A 20074-nucleotide genomic window follows, 5' to 3' on the forward strand; every position below is an offset into this window, starting at 1 on the left:
GAAAGTTTTAGTATTGCGTTAGCTGAATGTCAGCATCTGTCCTGGGGTGGTTTTGAAAGCTTTGCTGCAACGATGAAGGCGCCCCGTGCCCTCAGTGCTCCGCTGCTTCAGGGCCCCAACTTCGCACAAAGCGCAGACTCTCCTTTTGGCCACGCTCAGCGGCGCAGATGTCTCTTTCTTTTAAAAGCCCACCGCGACCCTGACCTCCAGAGTAGGCCGGCTCCCAGGAGTTTTCTTCCCTTCCCTTCCACATCTGCCCCTCTAAGAGCACTTCCTTCCTCCTGCCCTTCGGCTGCTCCGGTTGCATCATAAACTCTTCAGGACACGGTTTGGGTGGTAAGTCATCTGCTTCTTGCAGCTGGAAAGCGGATTTCGCCATCAGATGAGAAGCAGTGTGGTCCTCCCTGTATTTCTGTCCTCAAATAGTCACGCTTTTTGTGCGTTTGATAACAGTGACCGTGCAGAAAGAGTTCTAGGGCGGCGCTTACAGCTGCCACCACTTCGCATGTGACTTCAATCACGAACCATAACTTTAAAAATAGAGTGAGGAACTGTATGCGCTTTGCATGTTGCAAACTATGCCGCAGTTACACAAGCGTTAGACGTTTCTGTGCGACTTGGAGCAGGTGCCAAGCCACAAATGGTGGCTGCTGTAGGTCCCTAGTGTAACAAAACCTGCTCCCCTGTCCAAATGTTGGTGCATCGTAAAGGTTGTGTGTTGGTCGTGACTGCCTTGTTGCCAGCACATGTTTTATGGATTGGAGGATTTTTCTCAGTGTAACGTGGACCTTCAAGGACCAAAAAGATTTGATGCTTTGATGCTATGACTGGGAAACACATTGTCAAAGAAGAAATGGACGGTCCTTTTAAGGATTTGAATGTTTTCAGCAGTAACCTGCTAAACAAGTTGCCTTAACTGCCTTTAAATCCAATTTAAGGTTTTTTTTTGGTATATTTCTGGAAGATTTTTAATTTGAATGGTTGTATTTTACAGTCTTTCAGTGTATTTCACAGCCTTTCAGTGAGCTACGTGCTGCCTTTGTCATGCTTTAATTTTGTCCAGTAGAAATTTGGAAAGGCTCTGTGCTGAGCTTTGAGAGCGCAGAGCTGCTGCCGCCCGCTGCTCCGACGCATTGCGTTGTCCAGGCATAAAGAACTGCTGTTCACCGTTTTCCTTTTGGTCGCCCCTTCTGCGCTGCTAGGGGAAGCGTGTGCTGCTGGCGGTTGCCTATTGTGAAGGATGGAAATGCCTCGCAGCCTCCTCTGTTCCTGCGTCGGGAACTGTCAGATGGGGCCCCCAAGGTGCCAGGAGGTTGCCGGGCAGAATTAGCGCTTGTCAGGGTTGTAAATGTATTTTTGGGACTCTCGTGTTTTGTCCATGGAAGTGTATGGATGACAGAACGTTGCACTGGCCATTATAAGTAAGATTTCAGTTGTAATCCGCCTAGACAGATGTCCCCTGACCAAGGAGACTCTGCTCACTTAAAGCCCAGTGGCTGATTATTTTCTGGGAGGTGGTGAGAGTTGCAGGAAAATAGGATTGAGCGTCACAGGGTTTCGGCACCGAATGACAACAGGCTCCAGCCTGTTTAGCCAAGTCTCCTCGTTGCTCTCCTCTTCCTTTGATTTTTGACAGGCGGGGGTTGTTGGCATGGTCAAGGGAGCTGGGGTAATAGGGAATAACACACCTGAGCCCTGAGGAGGGCCCTTGGGGTGGAGCTTGGGGTTAACTTCTGTGACAGTGCGAGAATGGGTCTTTTCTGAGTATGCAGGCCTATGTTATTCTGTCTGATCTGGCTCCACTTTGTGTTTTGGTACGTGCATATGTCAATGTCCTCCTCTACATAAATGTACAGTGGAGCTCTTTATCCCCTGTGGTTGCCTGAATGACGGTTGAGACATCTCTTTCTTGCTGAAGCAAGAAATGGGCAATGGAAAAAGGTCAAGGCCCTCCTGCTGCTGTCTTACCGCTACTTGATAAAGGTAGAGGGGAGCCCAGTAGCCAAATGCTGTAGGGTGGCAGAGACGGGGGCAACGCTGACCGCCACGACTGGCGCCGCCGCCGCGCCTGTTCCTTCAGCGCTGAGAACCGAGCAACTCGTCGCACGCGTGGCTCCGGCGGCGTTCAGCGCGCTCAGCGATCGATGTGCTTTGCCTTCTGCAACTCTCCCTCGATCCGCAGCGCGGAAATCGGCCGAGCGCCCTTTCGCCTCTTTGCGGCTGTCCGGGCGCGTTTCGCCGCCGCTCGCGCCCGGGCCGAACCCCATCTCCCCCCCCCCCCTTAAAAAAGGTGTTTGGTCCTCGCCGCTACCCGTACAGGGCGCCGCGGGCTAAGCACCCCGGCGCTGCCGGTGACGTCAGGGCACTGTCCTGTCAGTGCCTGCGCGCGCCAAATTCGAACGCGGCGCCGAGCTGGGCGCGAGCGCGGCGGCGGAAGGGGCGACGGTTATTTCCGTTACGGCCGTTACCGCCTCGCGCTGAGGCGGCAGCGTCCCCCGTTCCTCGAGGCATATTGCCGGAGAGCGGCTCTGCGCCTCCATGGCCACTCCTCCCAAGCGCGGCAGGCGGGAAGGCAGCATCAAAAAGATTGCTGTGGAGGGCAACATCGGTGAGTTGGATCGACCGCGGTCCCGGTCCCACTGTCTTACCGGGACCGCCCCGCGGCTCCTCCACTCGGCAGGCAAAGAGGGCCTTTGTTCTGTTTTGTTTTTGTTTTTATTCTTCCGCAGGCCTGGTGTGTTTGTGGGCGGGGGAGGGGGGTGCAAATAGGCTTTTAGTCAGGTTAGGAAATGTAAGTTAGCTAGGCGAGTTGTGTGGCGCAAACAGGCCAAGAAATAAGCTAAGAAACGTTAATGTAACCCCTTCAGAATTAACGATGCTCAAAGGATGAGATCGAAAAGTTTTTTTTTTCTTAGTATGATTTTTAATTTAGTTGCAACTTAAAACACATTCGGCTCCTTGATGAGACTTCTCCTACAGCTACCTTTATTTATTGTGAATGCCTGCTTAAATGCAGGCTATCAGGTCAAACTTGTAGCATTCAATACTCTCCTCAGTAAAGAAGAGGAGCCTCTCTAGCTGTTGTGAAGAGGAGGGGAGTTATGGACTATTCATAATGAGCCATATATTTTAGGCAACAGACTGCTCATAAAAATTGAAGACAGGAGTTGCAGGGGTTTCTGTTTCTTCACTGATGTGCGCTCTGGCAATTGATAACCAACTGGTTAGCCTCTCAGAGCTTTAAATTTCTCTTAATTTGCTAAGCATTGTTTCAGCTGGTGGCAGACTACTCTCTCCTGTGCTGTAGGACCTGACTAGTAACACAAGTCTAGGTCTTCATTGGAAAAATCATCATTTTTGTTTTATGTTTCTTAAATGCTCTTTTTTTGTCTATAGTAACATATGAAGGCTGTAACAACTTTGTGACCGAGATTGGGCCACTAAGTATATTTAAAAAATTAAGATTGGTTGTTCTAATTGCAAGTATAACTTTATAGAATTTAAATAATTGATCTGGACTGAGCCTTGCTATCGTTTCTGACTTTTGTTAAATTTAACGTTGGTGTGGTATGTTTGTAAAAAAGAAAAAAGCCTCTGACTTTATTCCTTGATGGTCTGTGGTGCACTATGGTCTCTGATTCATACTTTTCATAAAGCTAAAGGTACTTGGGTGTGGGAGACCCTAGCTTATGGGTTCTGAAGACAAATTTGTCTAATAATTAAAGAACAACAGTATCATCGGTTTTTGACTGCCGTTCTTCCTGCATGCTTTTTTTGCAGCTGCAGGGAAATCAACGTTTGTGAATATTCTCAAGCAAGCTGATGAGGAATGGGAGGTTGTTCCTGAGCCTGTAGCAAGATGGTGCAATGTTCAACAAAATGCTGAAGAGGATGGAGAGGTATGATAAAAGAAACTAAGCTGAAACTTTTAAACTGGTTAAAAGCTCTTCTAATTTCAGAAGGCTGATATATCTGATAAAGCAAGTATCTTAGAACATATATTGGGTCGCAACTAGTTCACTGATTCTGGTTGTGTTATTGGACTTCCCATTGTATTTGCAAACAGTGATTTTTGATTAGGTAGGCTTGCGATGTTCAAATGCTTTATTGTCAGACCTTCTAGCCTATGAGGTGTACTGTAGAATAAATGTCACGAAATATCAGGTATATAAACTGTAAAAGTGAGGAAAGCGTGCCCTTTCCTTATAAAAGCAAGGGATGGAAAAACATTAGGCAGAATTTACTTTTAGCATATGTGAACTAACCAGGTGAAAGCAGGGAGCTGTCCAGGTGTCCTGAAAGGTATCCTCGAAAATATTTAGGAAATAATGAAATACTGCTAACTTGTTTATAGTATGTTTTGTGGGTGACTCCCTGCTGCAGGGGACAGAGGCACCTATCTGCCGACCTGACCTCTTGTCCAGAGAGGTTTGCTGCCTGCCAGGGGCTCGAATAAGAGATGTTGTGGAAAGACTGCCAAGGCTTGTCCACGCGTCGGACTACTACCCTCTGCTGATCTTCCATGTGGGTGCTAATGACACAAAAGGCAAATTGGGAACCATCAAACGGGACTTCAGAGCTCTGGGGATGGTGGTCAAGGGTCTGGGAGCCCAGGTGGTTTTCTCCTCAATCTTGCCTGTGAGGGGAAAGGACAGGAGGAGGAGTAGACGAGTTTTCCAAGTTAACAGCTGGCTGCGCCGCTGGTGTTGGCAACAGGGCTTTGGTTTCTATGACCATGGGACCCTGTTTGAAGATCAACAGCTGATGGGGAGCGATGGGATCCACCTTACCAAGCGGGGCACGCGTGTCTTTGCCAACAGATTGGCCAGCCTGGTACGGAGGGCTTTAAACTAGGCGAGATGGGGGAAGGGGAGTGGTATAGTGGCAGGGGAGTCAGTAAAACACCGCTCAAGTCAGGAGGCCTCCAGCGGGTGCATACAGCCAGGGGAGACAGCATGCAACGTGGCTACGGAGGCTACTCTTGCACCTCTCCTGGGAAGCTTGCACGCTTGACTGGCTCTCTGAAATGCCTGTATACCAATGCACGCAGCATGGGGAATAAGCAGGAAGAGTTAGAGATCTGTGTGCGGTCGCAGGGCCATGATCTCACTGCAGTGACAGAGGCATGGTGGGATAGCTCACATGACTGGGATGCTGTCATGGATGGCTCTGTGCTTTTTAGGAAAGACAGTCCAGGAAGGCGAGGTGGTGGAGTTGCTCTTTATGTGAGGGAGCAGCTAGAATGTCTGGAGCTCTGCCTCGGGGTGGATGGAGAGCAATTTGAGAGCCTATGGGTAAGGCTTAAAGGGCAGGCTAACATGGGTGACACTGTTGTGGGGGTCTACTACAGGCCACCTGACCAGGAGGAAGTCATCGATGAGGCCTTCTACCGACAGCTGGAAGTAGCCTCACGATCACAGGCCCTGGTTCTCATGGGAGACTTCAACCACCCTGACATCTGTTGGCAAGACAGCACAGCTAGGCACAAACAGTCAAAGAGGTTCCTGCAGAGGACTGAGGATAATTTCTTGACTCAGGTGGTGGAGACGCCGACGAGGAGAGGTGCAATGCTAGACCTTGTGCTAACAAACAAAGAAGGTTTAGTTGGAGAGGTGAAGGTTGGGGGCAGCCTTGGCTGCAGTGACCGTGAGATGGTGGAGTTGAGGATCCTGCGAGGAGGGAGCAGGGCAATGAGTAGGATGGCAACGCTGGACTTGAGGAGAGCTGACTTTGGCCTCTTGAGGGACCTACTTAGGGGAATGTCATGGGGTAGGGCCCTAGAAGGAAGAGGGGTCCAAGCAAGCTGGTTCATATTCAAGCATCACTTCCTCCAGGCTCAGGATCAGTGCATCCCTCTGAGGAAGAAGTCCGGCAAAGCGGGCAGGAGACCTGCATGGCTGAGCAAGGAACTCCTGGCCAAACTCCAGCAGAAGAAGGAAGTGTACAGAATGTGACAAAGGGGACAGGCCACTTAGGAGGAATACAGGGACTTTGTCAGAGTGTGCAGGGATGCGACAAGGAAGGCTAAGGCCCAGTTGGAATTAAATCTGGCAAGGGACGTCAAGGACAACAAGAAGGGGTTCTTCAAATACATCAAGAGCAAAAGGAAGCCTAGGGAAAATGTGGGCCTGCTGCTGAATGGGGCGGGTGCCCTGGTAACGAAGGATAAAGAGAAGGCAGAGTTATTGAATGCTGCCTTTGTTTTAGTCTTCACTGCTAAGGCCAGTCCTCAGGAATTCCAGACCTTGGAGATAAGAGAGGAAGGCTGGAGAAAGGAAGACTCTCCCTTGGTGGAGGAGGATCAGGTGAGAGATCTTTTGTCCAAACCTGACCTCCATAAATCCATGGGCCCCGATGGGATGCACCCACGAGTGCTGAGGGAGCTGGCGGATGTTATTGCTAGGCCACTCTCCATCATCTTGGAAAGGTCCTGGAGATCAGGAGAGGTGCCTGAGGACTGGAAGAAAGCCAATGTTACGCCAGCCTTCAAAAAGGGCCAGAAGGAGGAGCCAGGAAAGTGCAGGCCTGTCAGCCTCCCCTCCATCCCTGGAAAGGTGATGGAACAGCTCCTCCTGGAGGTCCTCACTAAGTACGTGGAGGACAAGAAGGTGATCAGGAGTAGTCAGCATGGATTCACCCAAGGGAAATCATGCTTGACCAATCTGATAGCCTTCTATGACGGAATGACTGGCTGGGGAGATGAGGGCAGAGCAGTGGATGTTGTCTTTCTGGACTTCAGCAAGGCTTTGGACACTGTCTCCCATCACATCCTCCTAGGCAAGCTCAGGAAGTGTGGGCTAGATGAGTGGACGGTGAGGTGGCTTGAGAACTGGCTGGATGGCCGAGCTCAGAGGGTTGTGGTGAATGGCGCAGAGTCAAGTTGGAGGCCTGTGGCTAGCGGTGTCCCCCAGGGGTCAGTCCTGGGTCCAGGCTTGTTCAATGTATTCATCCATGACCTGGAGGAAGGGACAGAGTGCACCCTCAGCAAGTTTGCTGACGATACTAAACTGGGGGGAGAGGCTGACACACCAGAAGACTGTGCTGCCATTCAGAGGGACCTGGACAGGCTGGAGAGGTGGGTGGAGAGGAACCTCCTGAAGTTCAACAAAGGCAAGTGCAAGGTCCTGCACCTAGGGAGGAAGAACCCCATGCAGCAGGACAGGCTTGGGGTTGACCTGCTGGAAAGTAGCTCTGCCGAGAAGGACCTGGGAGTGCTGGTGGACAACAAGTTAAGCCTGAGCCAGCAGTGTGTCCTTGTGGCCAAGAAGGCCAATGGTCTCCTGGGGTGCATGAGGCAGAGTGTTGCCAGCAGGTGGAGGGAGGTGATCCTGGCCCTCTCCTCAGCCCTGGTGAGGCCTCACCTGGAGTCCTGTGTGCAATTCTGGGCTCCCCAGTACAAGAGAGACATGGCACTCCTGGAGAGAGTGCAGCGGAGGGCTACCAAGATGATTAGAGGGCTGGAGCACCTCTCCTATGAAGAAAGGCTGCGAGAGCTGGGCCTGTTCAGCCTGGAGAAGAGCAGACTGAGAGGTGATCTGATCAACATGTATAAGTATCTGCAGGGGGAGTGTCAAGAGAATGAGGCCAGCCTCTTCTCCGTGGTGCCCAGCGACAGGACAAGAGGCGACGGGCAGAAACTGAACCACAGGAAGTTCCATCTGAACCTGAGGAAAAACTTCTTTCTTGGGAGGGTGACAGAGCATTGGAACAGGTTGCCCAGCGAGGTAGTGGAGTCTCCTTCGCTGGAGATATTCAAAAGCCGTCTGGATGTGATCCTGGGCAATATGCTCTAGAGGTCCCTGCTTGAGCAGGGAGGTTGGACTAGATGATCTCCAGAGGTCCCATCCAACCTAAACGATTCTGTGATTCTGTGATGTACTTCCCCTCAGTTATCTTGATTTGGAGTTAGACAGTTCTAGTAGGTTTGGGGGAGGGGAGGAGCTACTGAAGCAAATTTGAATAGAAAACCAGATGAAAACCTTTCCTTCAAGGAAATAACTGACAAACAAGCTGAACGGACTTGAACGTCAAGTTAGAGCTTTTGTAATTTAGATGCAATTTCACATCTCTCGTAATCATCTCTGAAATTCTCTCTTCTCTGGTTGCTTGACTGGTTTGCAGAATTATTGCATTATATATGACTCCTAAAATTAGTCAGGAAACATTTAAAAAAAAGGTTCCTGTAGTAAAGACTAGATAGTGTGTTAAGTTGTTTGTGCATGTGTCCATAGATAGCTCTTACAGTATTGCTTGTGTTGTCAATAGCTTATAATGTTCTCCTTGGTATTGGCAATGTAGTTTATGCAGTAACAATGGCAGCTGCTTTGGAGCAACACAGTACTGAACACCAGTTATGTTTCTAGTAAGAAGAATATTGTACAGGCTAAACAATAGGCCTTTCCCCAGTTTTCCTCCCTTCTTCCCCTTCTTTCTTTCCTTTCCAAAGAAAAATGACCAGCAATCAAGGTCTTGCTTGTTGTTTTTTTAAAATAACTTCATGCCAAAAGATGTAGTTTCACTTTTCCATCTTTATTAAAGTTTGTTGTCTTTTCATTGTGCTACAGCGCAAAATAAAGGAAATGCGTTCAAAATTTATCTTTGTGTGTGTGTGTTCACAAAAAGAGATGTGGCTTATTGCTTTTATAGTTATTAGTTCTAATGGAAGCTGTAGTGTCACCTGAAATACTTGGGGTGACTTAATACCAAGCTTTTTAATACAGTGTCATTCAATGATATTTTAGTCTTTTCCAGAGGATGAGTCTTTATCTTTTCATTTTTCAGTGAGGAAACTGATACAGAGAGGGGCTTTTGACTTGTGAAATATCACTGAGACTACATCTATTCTGGTTGATTTTAGAGTGTGAGGGGCATGTCGTGGCGAGTGGAACTAGGCCGTGTCTCCTGTTAAATTGTTAGAAATGTCCTTGGCAGGCTTTTGGCTTGTGCCATTAGCACTCCTCCAAGCACCTCTTTGGCATGATACAGGCTGTAGAGTTGCCTAGAGTTGGGCTGGGCCCAGCAGGTGTTTGAATGCAGCTACTTCCTTTTGGAAGGTAAGAGAGTTTAATGTTGTGGATATGGACTCCTGTGTGCGAGCAGGCCTTGGTGCCAGAGCATGATGCTCGGCATCTTTAGTTCACTGGTGTGGATATGGTCACAGGGAATTAGAGATGGGCATAATGTCTGGAGTGCCAAAATCTAGCTGCCATCCCTTAGGAGTTGCACGCTAACACCGAAGTGAAGTATTGAGATATTTTCCAAAAATTATAGATAACGTAGCGAAAAGATTCAGGCAGCAGCGACTGCCTTTGATATGCTATTTTTTCTAGTAAAGCTGATGCACTGATAAGTGCATTAAACGATTCTCTGAAAGTCTCTGATAAGTGCATTAAACGATTCTCTGAAAGTTGGGTTCTGTTTGAGCTTTCATGGCTACCTTGAGCTGTTCAAGCAGTACTTTGTGGGCTGAGGGAGGTCTTTGGCCTGGGGTGTGTTCTGAACTTCCTAGGTAAGATGAGAGCATAATAATCTGCTATGATGTTGTGTCAGCAGCTGTTGTCTTATGACTAATTATATAATTAATAGAGGGAATTATTAAACTAGCTGATCTTCAAAGTTAAACTCACATTTGTCAGAGGAAAAGGAGTACGAATTGGCTAGAACGTTGTCGACTGTGTTCTGATAGGGTATCGTTCTTTTATTAAAATTTATAAGTAGCAATCAAAGTTTCTTCATGCTTCTTGAGCATTTTGAATGCCATAGTCTGAAAATAGTTGCGTTGATTCAGCTCAGTGTGGTAGCAGGAATAATATTGCTTGCGTTTCTGTCTTGTGTCTATAGATAGGTTTGATAAGTAAATGAGACAACTGTAAACCTGAAATAAAGGCTGAACAGCTTTAATACAGTAGAGCAATTCTGCCTTAGTTTAATATCCTGTACTTACCTACTCAAAGGGCCACTATATTTGTTTAAAAACAGGAGCTGACTACGTCACAGAAGAGCGGTGGAAATGTACTTCAGATGATGTATGAGAAACCGGAGCGGTGGTCTTTCACTTTCCAGACATACGCGTGCCTCAGCAGGATCCGGGCTCAGCTCCGATCCCTTGATGGGAAACTCCGAGAGGCAGAGAATCCTGTGGTCTTCTTTGAGCGATCTGTCTATAGCGACAGGTATGTTGGAGTAGAAGTCATTCAAGTGAAGAGTAAAATCCTTCCAAAATACAGAAATACATACATAAATAAAAAGGAGGGTGTACATGAGGTTGTTGTACATGAGGGTGTACATGTGGTTGTTTTTTTTTTTTTGGACTGCTGTGGTTATGGTTTTGATACTGGTAAATTACAAAAGTATCAATAAATGGCTTGTTAGCTTTCTTTCAGTGGTGTTGACAATGAAGTAATTTTACTGGTTTGAGGGTTTATAAAGTTGTTGTATAAACTGAATTAACTACATGTAGTTTCTTTTTCTTTGTGAGTGGGTTTCTTGTGTTGTATATTCATGTTTCCCTCTAAAGAAAAGAGGGGAAGTAGGCATTGAGAAGAAAAATCTCAATCTGTCATTTGTTCTTGTTTTCTTTCATGCTCTTTGAAAGAACTCTAGCTATTTCATGTTGCCATACCTATCGGTTTCTGATTTCAGAAGGTTAGATTTCACCGTTGAATCCCGTCAGAATTTCAGAGGGCTTACTATGTCCCAATATATTGTAAATTAATTACACCAGTGTTTCAGTGAATAAGTGAAGTGTTTACTTGGCCTGTAGGTTTTTCCTGAACAGATACCTGAACTGCAAATGCTACTGCTCTTTGTAGACAATTCTGTGGGCAACTGCAATAGAAATAGTTACAGGATAAGTACACCAACTATTTTTTTTTTTCCAATTCAAACATACCCTCAAAGAAGTTTAGAAAAAGATTACCATGCACAGCTGATGTTCTTAGCTTCTGCTGAGTACTTGATGCAAACAAAGTGATAACCTTATTCAAGCTTTTCTTTGCTCACGAAAGTATTTTGTGTTCGCAGATATATCTTTGCAGCTAACTTATATGAGTCTGATTGTATGAATGAGACTGAATGGACTATTTACCAAGACTGGCATGACTGGATGAATAAGGAGTTTGGTCAAAGCCTAGTGCTGGATGGGATCATTTATCTCAGAGCTACACCTGAGGTGAGGAATAAAAATTTATGACCCCCTAAAGAACGGGAGTATGTGCTCTCTCTCTTGCCTGTAAAATTTTGGTTTTGTCTATGTTCCCACAATAGTTATTGTTTCTAAACAAAACATTTCTAAATTTCAAGTTTTAGCTGTACTTCTAGGCCTTTATTGTGATGAAGGAATACTATACCTGTAAGCATCTCTAATAGAGCCACAGTTCTATTCTGGGCTCTGCAGTAGATTTTGGCAACTAAAATACTAATCCTTTGCTGCTACCACTTAACCACGGTTGTGATGAATTGTCATTTCCTTGTTTCAGCAGCAGTGGGGAGAATGGTGTATTTTTATCAGAGTAGAAAATAAAATCTTGCTCAAATATTTGCTGGAGTGGGGGAGTCCTATTGTGATAGGAAGCTAAGGCCTGATGAGGCATTAACCTGACTGCTTTCTGTGCGCTTTAGTAAATGGGCTGTCTGCTATTCTGAGCTCTGTCACCTGTCTGTTTCTGTATTCTGAGAGGCCGTTAGTTTTACAGCTTTTCTCATATTAGCAGATCTCATTGTGTCTTTGTTTCAGGGATTGTTTTGAATGTCTCAGACAGGCCAGGAAGCAGTTGAGAGAGTAACCTTGAAGTTAACTTCGAAGTGAAGTAAACTCTAAGCACGTTTCTTTTCAAAAGCTTCAGCTAGCCTCACCTCTCATTAAAACAGCCCTAATGTTTAGAGTTCAGTTCAGATAGCAATATTCTCCTAAAGATTATAGTGCTTGAATTAATACTAACGCAGTCTGGAAACACTTAGAATAAGAGCGTTCTTTGCAAATGTTGCAGCCTGTGTTGGTGTGTGTGTGTGTATGTGTATATATATATATATATATATATATATATTTATATACACACACACACTTTTTTAAATTGTTGTTAACATTCAGGTTTGCAATCTGGAATTACAGTATCCCAGACCTATGTGTGCCTTTGCCATACACTTACCCTCATGTTTCTGTTGTGCTTGCTTGGTACTTCTGTCCTAGCAACATATGGTATATTTGTGTGCGTTAGGAAAATGTGATAACGGCTTCCAGATTATAAAAGTGGCATGTCAAGATGACAAAACAAACCAAAAAATAGCATTGGTAATAAAAGCAAGTGAAAAGTATAAGCAGCTATAGGATCACTGCCATGATAAATGTAGTATTTCATAGTTAACGCCACAGATGATTGGCAGGGGGAAAAAGCCCTTTCATGTGGGACAATGTTGCCAAGCCAGGTGAATGCACTTGCTATATGTGATGCTTTAGCACAATGCTTTGATGTTTGGACATCTAATGTATTTTACAAATGATAACAACAGAATAAATATCTCTCTTCAGGGTGAAACTTATAGGCACAAGAGAGAAAATTCAGATTTTTTTGCTCTAACTGTAGTAACCAACTTAGAGGTCACTTCTGTACTTCCCTGCTGCAAATAACTTCTGTTATTGTTGTAAACTACTCATCCCCTCCCCCGTGCGTCATCCCCTCCCATGCCCCTCTTTAAGTCAAGAATACCTATCTGAATTGCAAAACAAAAAACAAAACAGTTTAGATTACCTTGGTATTAAGGCTTTTGATCTGTTCAGGGCTTGTAGTGAATGATTACTTACTAAAACCAGGTTTCTTAAAGCCGGAAATACCAAATGAGATTTTGAAATGCCTGTCCATAATGTCATACTTGTATTTCTGTGCTCTTTTTGTGCAATATGCTGGTGTCTCTTCTTTTTAATAAAAGCTTATTTGAAACCTTTCCTTGTAGTGGAGAAATAATATGATGTTTTTTTCTTGGTCCTGCCTTCCTTTCGGTAGGAAAGATGTAGTGAGCAGGCTTTGTCAGCTGGAAATGGAGTAAGGTTTCCATGCTCCTAGGCTTAGTTAGCAATTTGCATATTCATTTTAGGCAGAGAGGCATATTTAGCCTAGTAGGAAGAGGCTGGCAAAAAAACTTGGGCAGACTAGGCTTCCTCTTCACTTCTGCAAACACAACCAATCCATATATATTTTTTTAATCTTTTGTCTTTAGAAATGCTTAAATAGGATTTACTTGCGCGGAAGAGATGAAGAGCAAGAAATTCCCATTGAATATCTGGAGAAGCTTCATTACAAACATGAAAGTTGGCTTCAGCATAGAACATTGCGGTAGGATTTCTTTAGTGACCACCATAAGATTGGTAAATCTTTGTAAGGGTGTTTTAAAATACTTTTCCCACCAGTGATACTTCAGCTTTTCTTTTGAAATGCGAAGTTAAACTTCAGGAAGATTTCTGTCTATACTTTCATAGCAGTCTTGGGGTAATGGGGTGTAAAGTATTGCTGGGACATGGAATGTGACTTGGAGCTCTCTTCGTCTAGAGCTTCGAGTTCCAGATCATTCAATCGACCATATATATTGCAATATCCAGTTGAGTTTAACCTCAGGTGCTGGGGGAACAGCATGCTCAGGAATCAACAGTGAATCCTAGAAGCTTCGCTGTAAATTTAAGCTTCTTTATTTAATTCTTATTTTCAGAATTCACGACTATTTGAAATTTGCACTTCTCAGAGTAACCTTAACAATGAATACTCTGATAGAGACTTTCACGATGTATGCTTGTTTGCCGTTAGTAACGTTTCCTTCTTTGCTCCTATTCCAATGCAGAACTGATTTTGAATACCTACAGGAAATACCTATTTTAACATTAGATGTTAATGAAGACTTCAAAGGCAAAAAGGACAGATATGATCACATGACTGAAAAGGTAAAACTTGACAAGCAGAACAAAGTGATCGTTTAGGTTTATTGCCATCATGTTGAAACGTATTCAGGATCCTTCTTGCGTCTCAGCTTCTAGTGTTCTTTGAAGTTAAACTGATGTTTGAACCTGCATATCCATGTAATTTCCTATGTATACGTTTTCCATTTAAAAAAAAAAAAATCCAGGCTTATTTGAGACAACTTTCACTATTAGCTATGTCTGCAAATACAGTGGCTACTTTAGATAGTCTTCAGGAGTTTAAAAGAACTGTTATTTGCTAAGTCCTGCTTCTAAGATTGTGCAGGTATCCTAAGAAACATGGGGGGGGGAGAGGGTGAAAAGGTAGCTATTGAGACAGAGAAAGAAAAACGGAGATCCAAGTCAGATGTCTTGGGCAGAATGTTAGTTTTAGGTACTGTGAAAATATAGTACAAAATGATTACAACAGGAAGCTGAAGGATGACTTTGCTAAACCTGCAGCTGAGCTTTGATCCAACGCAGCGAACCAATGGAAAACTATTCTAGCCTTTGCAGATTTTTCTAGCTAAATAAAAGAGATTAAGGGGTTAATCTTTCTAGCTCCTGGTAAGTCTGTCATAATAAATGGCTATGCAGCTAATGCAGAGAAGGATCCTGTGCACTAAAAATAATACTTCACTGTATAATCATCATTCAAAAATACTTAAACCGTGGAGTTACGTTCAGATAATAAACAATCATGTAGCCTGCTACAATATTGCTTAGTTCTGGTCTTATTTGTTAGATTGGCAGTAGCATCAAAACTTTCAGTCATGTTTGTTAGTCTTATTCAAAATCCTTCTCTCAGGGAACACTTTTCAAATGTTGTTTCTTATTTTATTTAGGAAGTAATGCAGAATAAAAATCAGGGCTATTTTTTTTCTGTTTGTAGAAGATGAGCTACTTTTTAGTTAGCCTGAAAGGGTGTAATATAATATATGCAAAATCTTAAAGCTAGGCCAAACCATCCAGCCCCCTCGTAGGTTAAGTGCTTAGGTATCTGGCATTAGAGTCATAGAGGATTCAGCTGAGGACAAGGTGACTTTTGAGTTGTTGCAATAAGGTACAGACCTTAGCAATAAAACTGTGTTTTTTTCCTTCTCTTCAGCAATAACGTGTTTACCATATGAGAAAAGTAACTATGTCCTTTGATATCAGCTTATCCATTTAGAAATGATTTAAAGCAGCTTTCATAATCTTTACTCTTTAAAGCTTGTTAATTGATGGAACAACTAGACATCTCTGCTCTGGAGTGAATAAGCTTCCAGTCTGTACCATGAGATAAAGCCAAACCCAGGCACCTAAATAGGGATTTTGCAGGAGTTGACCCCTGCGTGGCTGTCAGCTCATCTGGGGACAGCCTAAGCTCTGTGTTGGCCTTACTTTTAGTATTTCCTAACTGGAAGCCCAGAACTGCTCCAGTCCTCGTGAGGCTGAATGCTTTAGCCTCCAGCGTGTGCTTTTGCCCAGTGGGGACCAATAAACTGTTTCCTGCTTATCTCTGACGTGCTCAGTTTCAAAGACCAGTCCTGAAACAATGCCTAATGTAAATCAACATGATAAGGTTTCTCCTGCAGTGCTTTTAAAAAGGAGAATGACTTTCTCATGATACCCTTCTGGTTAGAATGTTTACACAGTTCTATGTTCTGTTCTCCCCTCCATGGTGAGGGATTTGACTTTTTTCCTATCTCCTTGAGCCTTGAAGCAGGAAAGAAAGGGACACAATTTCAGAATGTGATCCAAGGTTTGTTTCTATTTCACATCAGCTATTTGGACAAAGTATTTGCAGATGTGGTCTATGTGTGATAGCCTTTGCTAATAGGATGACAGCTGTATTCTGTAGTGAGCTGTTGATTTCCTTTCTATGCCATAGTCTGACTTGAGTAGATGGAGAGGAAAGTGCTCCCAGTTTAGACTTTGTAATCTTACAGAGTAGTTGCTAGGACGCCCTTCCACGTGAGAGAAAGGAGTTTCATTGCTAGTCCCAGTCCTCCTTGGGTCCTGTAACTATTGGGTTATATTCTAAAAAGAAGGTTGTTTGGCCCTCGCTGTCACCTCTTCCTACTGTTATGCTTTAAAAGGAGGGAGTGGTTGCTGTTATGCTCTAGGGCGGGGAAAAAGGCATACATACTTGTGGTAAGAAGGGAGTTCTCAGCACAGAATCTTCCTACAGTTTTGGGTAGGGACCTGAATTTAAGATGATGCTGTCTAAAGTGGCTGCACCTTTAAGTGCTTTATGCTAGTCTACTACTTGACACGCTGCCTGTCTCGGATCCTGTTGTCATTGCAACTGTAAGGATTTCTTGAGGTGCTGTATTGGGCCTCTGTGTAGGCTCATAGACCTCTGATTCAGGGTTCTAGATACCGTTCTATGGGTCAGAACTTCAGTATTAATTTTTAGGTCCCTGTGGCCATTTAATCTGTTCTTCAAATACTGTGAATTGTGTTAAACACTAACCGGAGTATCTATGGCACTGACCTAGAGTATCAAATCTTTAAGTACTATGCTCTTGCTAGGGATTGTTTTATTTATTTTCCAGCCTCTCATTCTGAGGAACATACTAACTAGATGCATTGGGCAGTTTGTTAACACAGAACATGAACAGCGTCATGATAGTAGGTGTGACCGGGTATATTCCAAATTCCGTAGCCTTTGACATAATGATTATCTTCCTTGCGTTTAGATTAGACTCGACCTTAGATTAATTCACCTGTGACGTAGAGCTGAAGTTTGAGAGCACTGGAGAAATGAGTATTGTTCCGACGTGTAGCTCTCTGTACCTGCTAAAATAAGGGTGCCGTGACTGGAAAAGTTCTTAAAAGACAAGAAACTGCGTAGCCAGCCCTAAGTTTAGTTTACTTAGTTCCTGTACCTTGTAGTACAGCATAAAGAATTGGAGTTGTAAACATAGTTGCTGTTTGTTTGTGCTGATCAATACTTCCTTTGATTAATGATGTTTGTTTCTTTTTGCAGGTCAAAGAATTTTTGAGCACGCTATAATCCTCTTTGAAGCATAGGCAGAATCAAACTGTTCCAAACATCTGTGAGATCAAAGTCTGAAGTACAGCTTCTGCTTTCATAGAAGGCCTCTGGAGAGGCAGGACTCAAGCCTGTTAATTAATTGTGAGGAACAAACAAACTTTCTGTATAGAGAAATTATTAAATAAATCGCTAGATCTGTTCAGTATTATATAAAATAGCACACAAAAATTTGAAGGTACTAGAGTCCTGAGAGTTTCCAAATATGACATCTGTTTCTAATCAGAGACACAAGTCCTGGAGTATGCTATTGTGTTATTTTTATTTATTTTGTTTCTAGTATCTATTTAATTCCCAAGAAGGTAGTGGTTTCTCCGGAACTGTTGTTAATTTTTTTTAGTGAATTTGACTTGTTACTGATGTTTTTACTTTTTTCTTCCTCAGAACGATAGGACAATTTTTACTCGTGACAGAATTAATATAGCATAGAGTTTTATATTTCAAGGTATAAAAATATCATCTGACAGTTTTCGTAGGTGAGGCACTTCTCAGAATACGCTGAATTGCAACAAGCCTAACATAGCTGAAATTCTGTAGCTAGTAAATAAGATTTTATCTCTGATGTTTTCATGGTGCACTGCAGACTAGGCTATTAAGAGACTTTTCATTTTTTTAGCATGCTGCTTTTTGTTTTTTGTTTAGTTTTTTTTACTCGTTATGATACTGAGTCATTTTTGGCAGTTGGTAAGTCCTCTTTTCCTGTAGATAAGTATGTTCACTTGATGGATATTGTAAAGGGAAGAAGAAAATTTTGCAAACGGTCTTCAGCTCTAAATGACATGTTTCTAAACATACTTAACTGCATTTTGGATGTCGGAGATGATTTCTTGCTTTCATTCCAACTTCTCTGTTTGTTAACTGGGCCTTTTGGGTGTTTACACGTGAATACTGCAACATGCAGAGTAGGCTGTTTTTTGTCGTGGTCTTGTAGTAAGAAGGGGGGGAACTTTGGTGTAGCTGCTGTTCTAATGCATTGTGGTTTTTGTTGTTTTTTTGTAGCTAAGCCACTTTTGTTTTAGGTGCAGAAATATTATAAACTGTACAGGGTACGCCTCTTGGAAGTGCTGTGTTTTATGCGCTGTCTTGTTTTGCTTTAAACATCTCTGAATGATTACACAGTTGGCTTTTGAATGTAAAAATTGTATTGTAAAGCATTTTATTGTTTTCTGTGGTGCCTGTGATGTCTGCTAATTTGAGATTAAATTTCTTCCTTTGTGGTTGGAATTGTGCTGGCATTCTCTAACTATTAACTGAAAAATAAAAATGGATAGAAAGACTTTTTCGATGCTTAATGTTTTTAGTGCCTTCATGTCTTGTGACAAATAATGTGTAGACTGCCAGAACGTAATATTAGTACAATGGGTGAATTCAAGATGATGTATGCTCAGTGTCTTTGATGTACAAGCTGACTGATATTTCTGAAGCAGTATAACTAGTCTCAGATTTTTCCACGTGTGGAAAATATGCTTACCTGGACAGAGGCATAGGATTGTATAAAATATGTATGTATAATTTACTGATCACTAGAACTGCTTTGTGTAGTAATTATGTTACAGTAGAAATGAGTAGTATTGATATTATTGTAAAAATATTTGTTTCGGACTTCCAGATGGTCTGATAAAAGGAGAGATTTTGAGATCTTTGCTCTAGACATGAAGTGAGTTGGATGAAGATTCAGTTCAGATTTAATTAAAACAGATGTCAGAAACTTTTAAAATATTCTTGGCAACAGTCTGAAAGGTAAACAGCTTATTTTGACTAAAATTGCAATTATTCCTATAGTTATTATATAATAGTAATTATATTATTCCTATTCATGTCAAAATCATGAATTTAATTATAGGAATTGGAATGACAATGCTCATTTCAAGGAATAAGTGGGTCCGAGTTCTAATGAATCCTTTTTTTTCAAACTCATCACAGAGAGCACACAAATTTCGTGGCAGGTTATCTGCATCCCGTTCCAGAACGCTTTACAAAATCTCTGACTGCCAAGTTTGGATTCAAAGGAGCAAAGTCGCAACCAATTATTAGAATGGTTTTAATTGCTGGGCACAAAATAAAATGTTTCAGGGCTTTGATAATAGCTGGACTGAAGTACAAGCAGCTACAGTTATTTGTATGTAGGACAGATGCAGCATAAATGGAAGTGGAGAGGATCTTATGCTGTTCCTTCTGTGCCTCAGCTTGAACCTCGCAGCTCTCACGGTGCCTCAGATTTTAAAACTTGTCGGTATTCTTTGCTTTTCTTAGACCTATTCCCAGGCTAGCATAAATATGGTCGTTGTGTTGTTTGTTTGTGCATTAGAGACATGAAAGATTTCTGAATTGATATCTACTGTTTGGGGATGATGTTTTTTCAGTCTTTGAGTACTGTATCCTTTTCTCTTCCCTTGGGTAAGATACCTTGCTGGAACTGGCTAGAAATGCTTGCTTGTTTTAATCAAATGTCATCACGACTGGGGAAACAAAATTGGTACGCAGGTTTTACTATCTTTTTGTCCAGTTAAGATACAGAATCAAATATCGATAGGTAGTATTTTAATTGCTGTGCAAGTGGGAGTTATATTTGTTAGCAAAAGACACAGTATTGTCTCATATTATTTTCAGTCCTTATAGTTGCTTCTCTTCTGTATAGTGGATTCTAACTTCTCTTAATATGAATGCTGCTTAGAACAGCAATTAATTTATTTATAATTGTGAGTGAGCTCTTTTCTATTGTTTTCTGTTTATTTAATCAGACTTGATAATAACGGGGTTGTATATAAAATGTGATTAGTATTGAGATGATTTTCTTCTCTTTCCAGCAATTAAAGACTTCAGAAATCTATTTGTTAAATAAAAAAGTGACATAGGAGAAGTTTGCCATAAACTCTTAAATACAGGCTGGGAAAAATTTACATAGTAAAAATTTAAATCATATCTTAGGAAAAGAAAATATGTGGAATCGCTATTGTCTAGCAGTTACAGCACAGCTAGGCATGTGGACTCCAGAGTTGTTTTTTCCAGCTCCTGTTTATACTCATCGTATGACCTTGAGTAAATCACTCTACCTCAGTCTTTTCGTCTCTAAAATAGTGATATTGCCCTAT

The 20074-nt window shown here is 42.8% G+C and overlaps 1 protein-coding gene across 1 annotated transcript; it reads left to right on the plus strand.

The window, feature by feature from the left end:
- Positions 1–368: 368 nt before the first annotated feature.
- DCK (deoxycytidine kinase) lies at positions 369–18259 on the plus strand. Its single transcript, XM_068941295.1, has 7 exons — positions 369–2608; positions 3781–3899; positions 9979–10172; positions 11023–11170; positions 13213–13328; positions 13828–13927; positions 16917–18259. The coding sequence occupies exons 1-7, from the start codon at positions 2539–2541 to the stop codon at positions 16941–16943; spliced, it is 774 nt and encodes a 257-aa protein (XP_068797396.1). The 5' UTR covers positions 369–2538; the 3' UTR covers positions 16944–18259.
- Positions 18260–20074: the final 1815 nt, after the last annotated feature.

Source organism: Struthio camelus, chromosome 4 (genome assembly GCF_040807025.1).
Source record: "Struthio camelus isolate bStrCam1 chromosome 4, bStrCam1.hap1, whole genome shotgun sequence".
NCBI classification, from domain to species: Eukaryota; Metazoa; Chordata; class Aves; order Struthioniformes; family Struthionidae; genus Struthio; species Struthio camelus.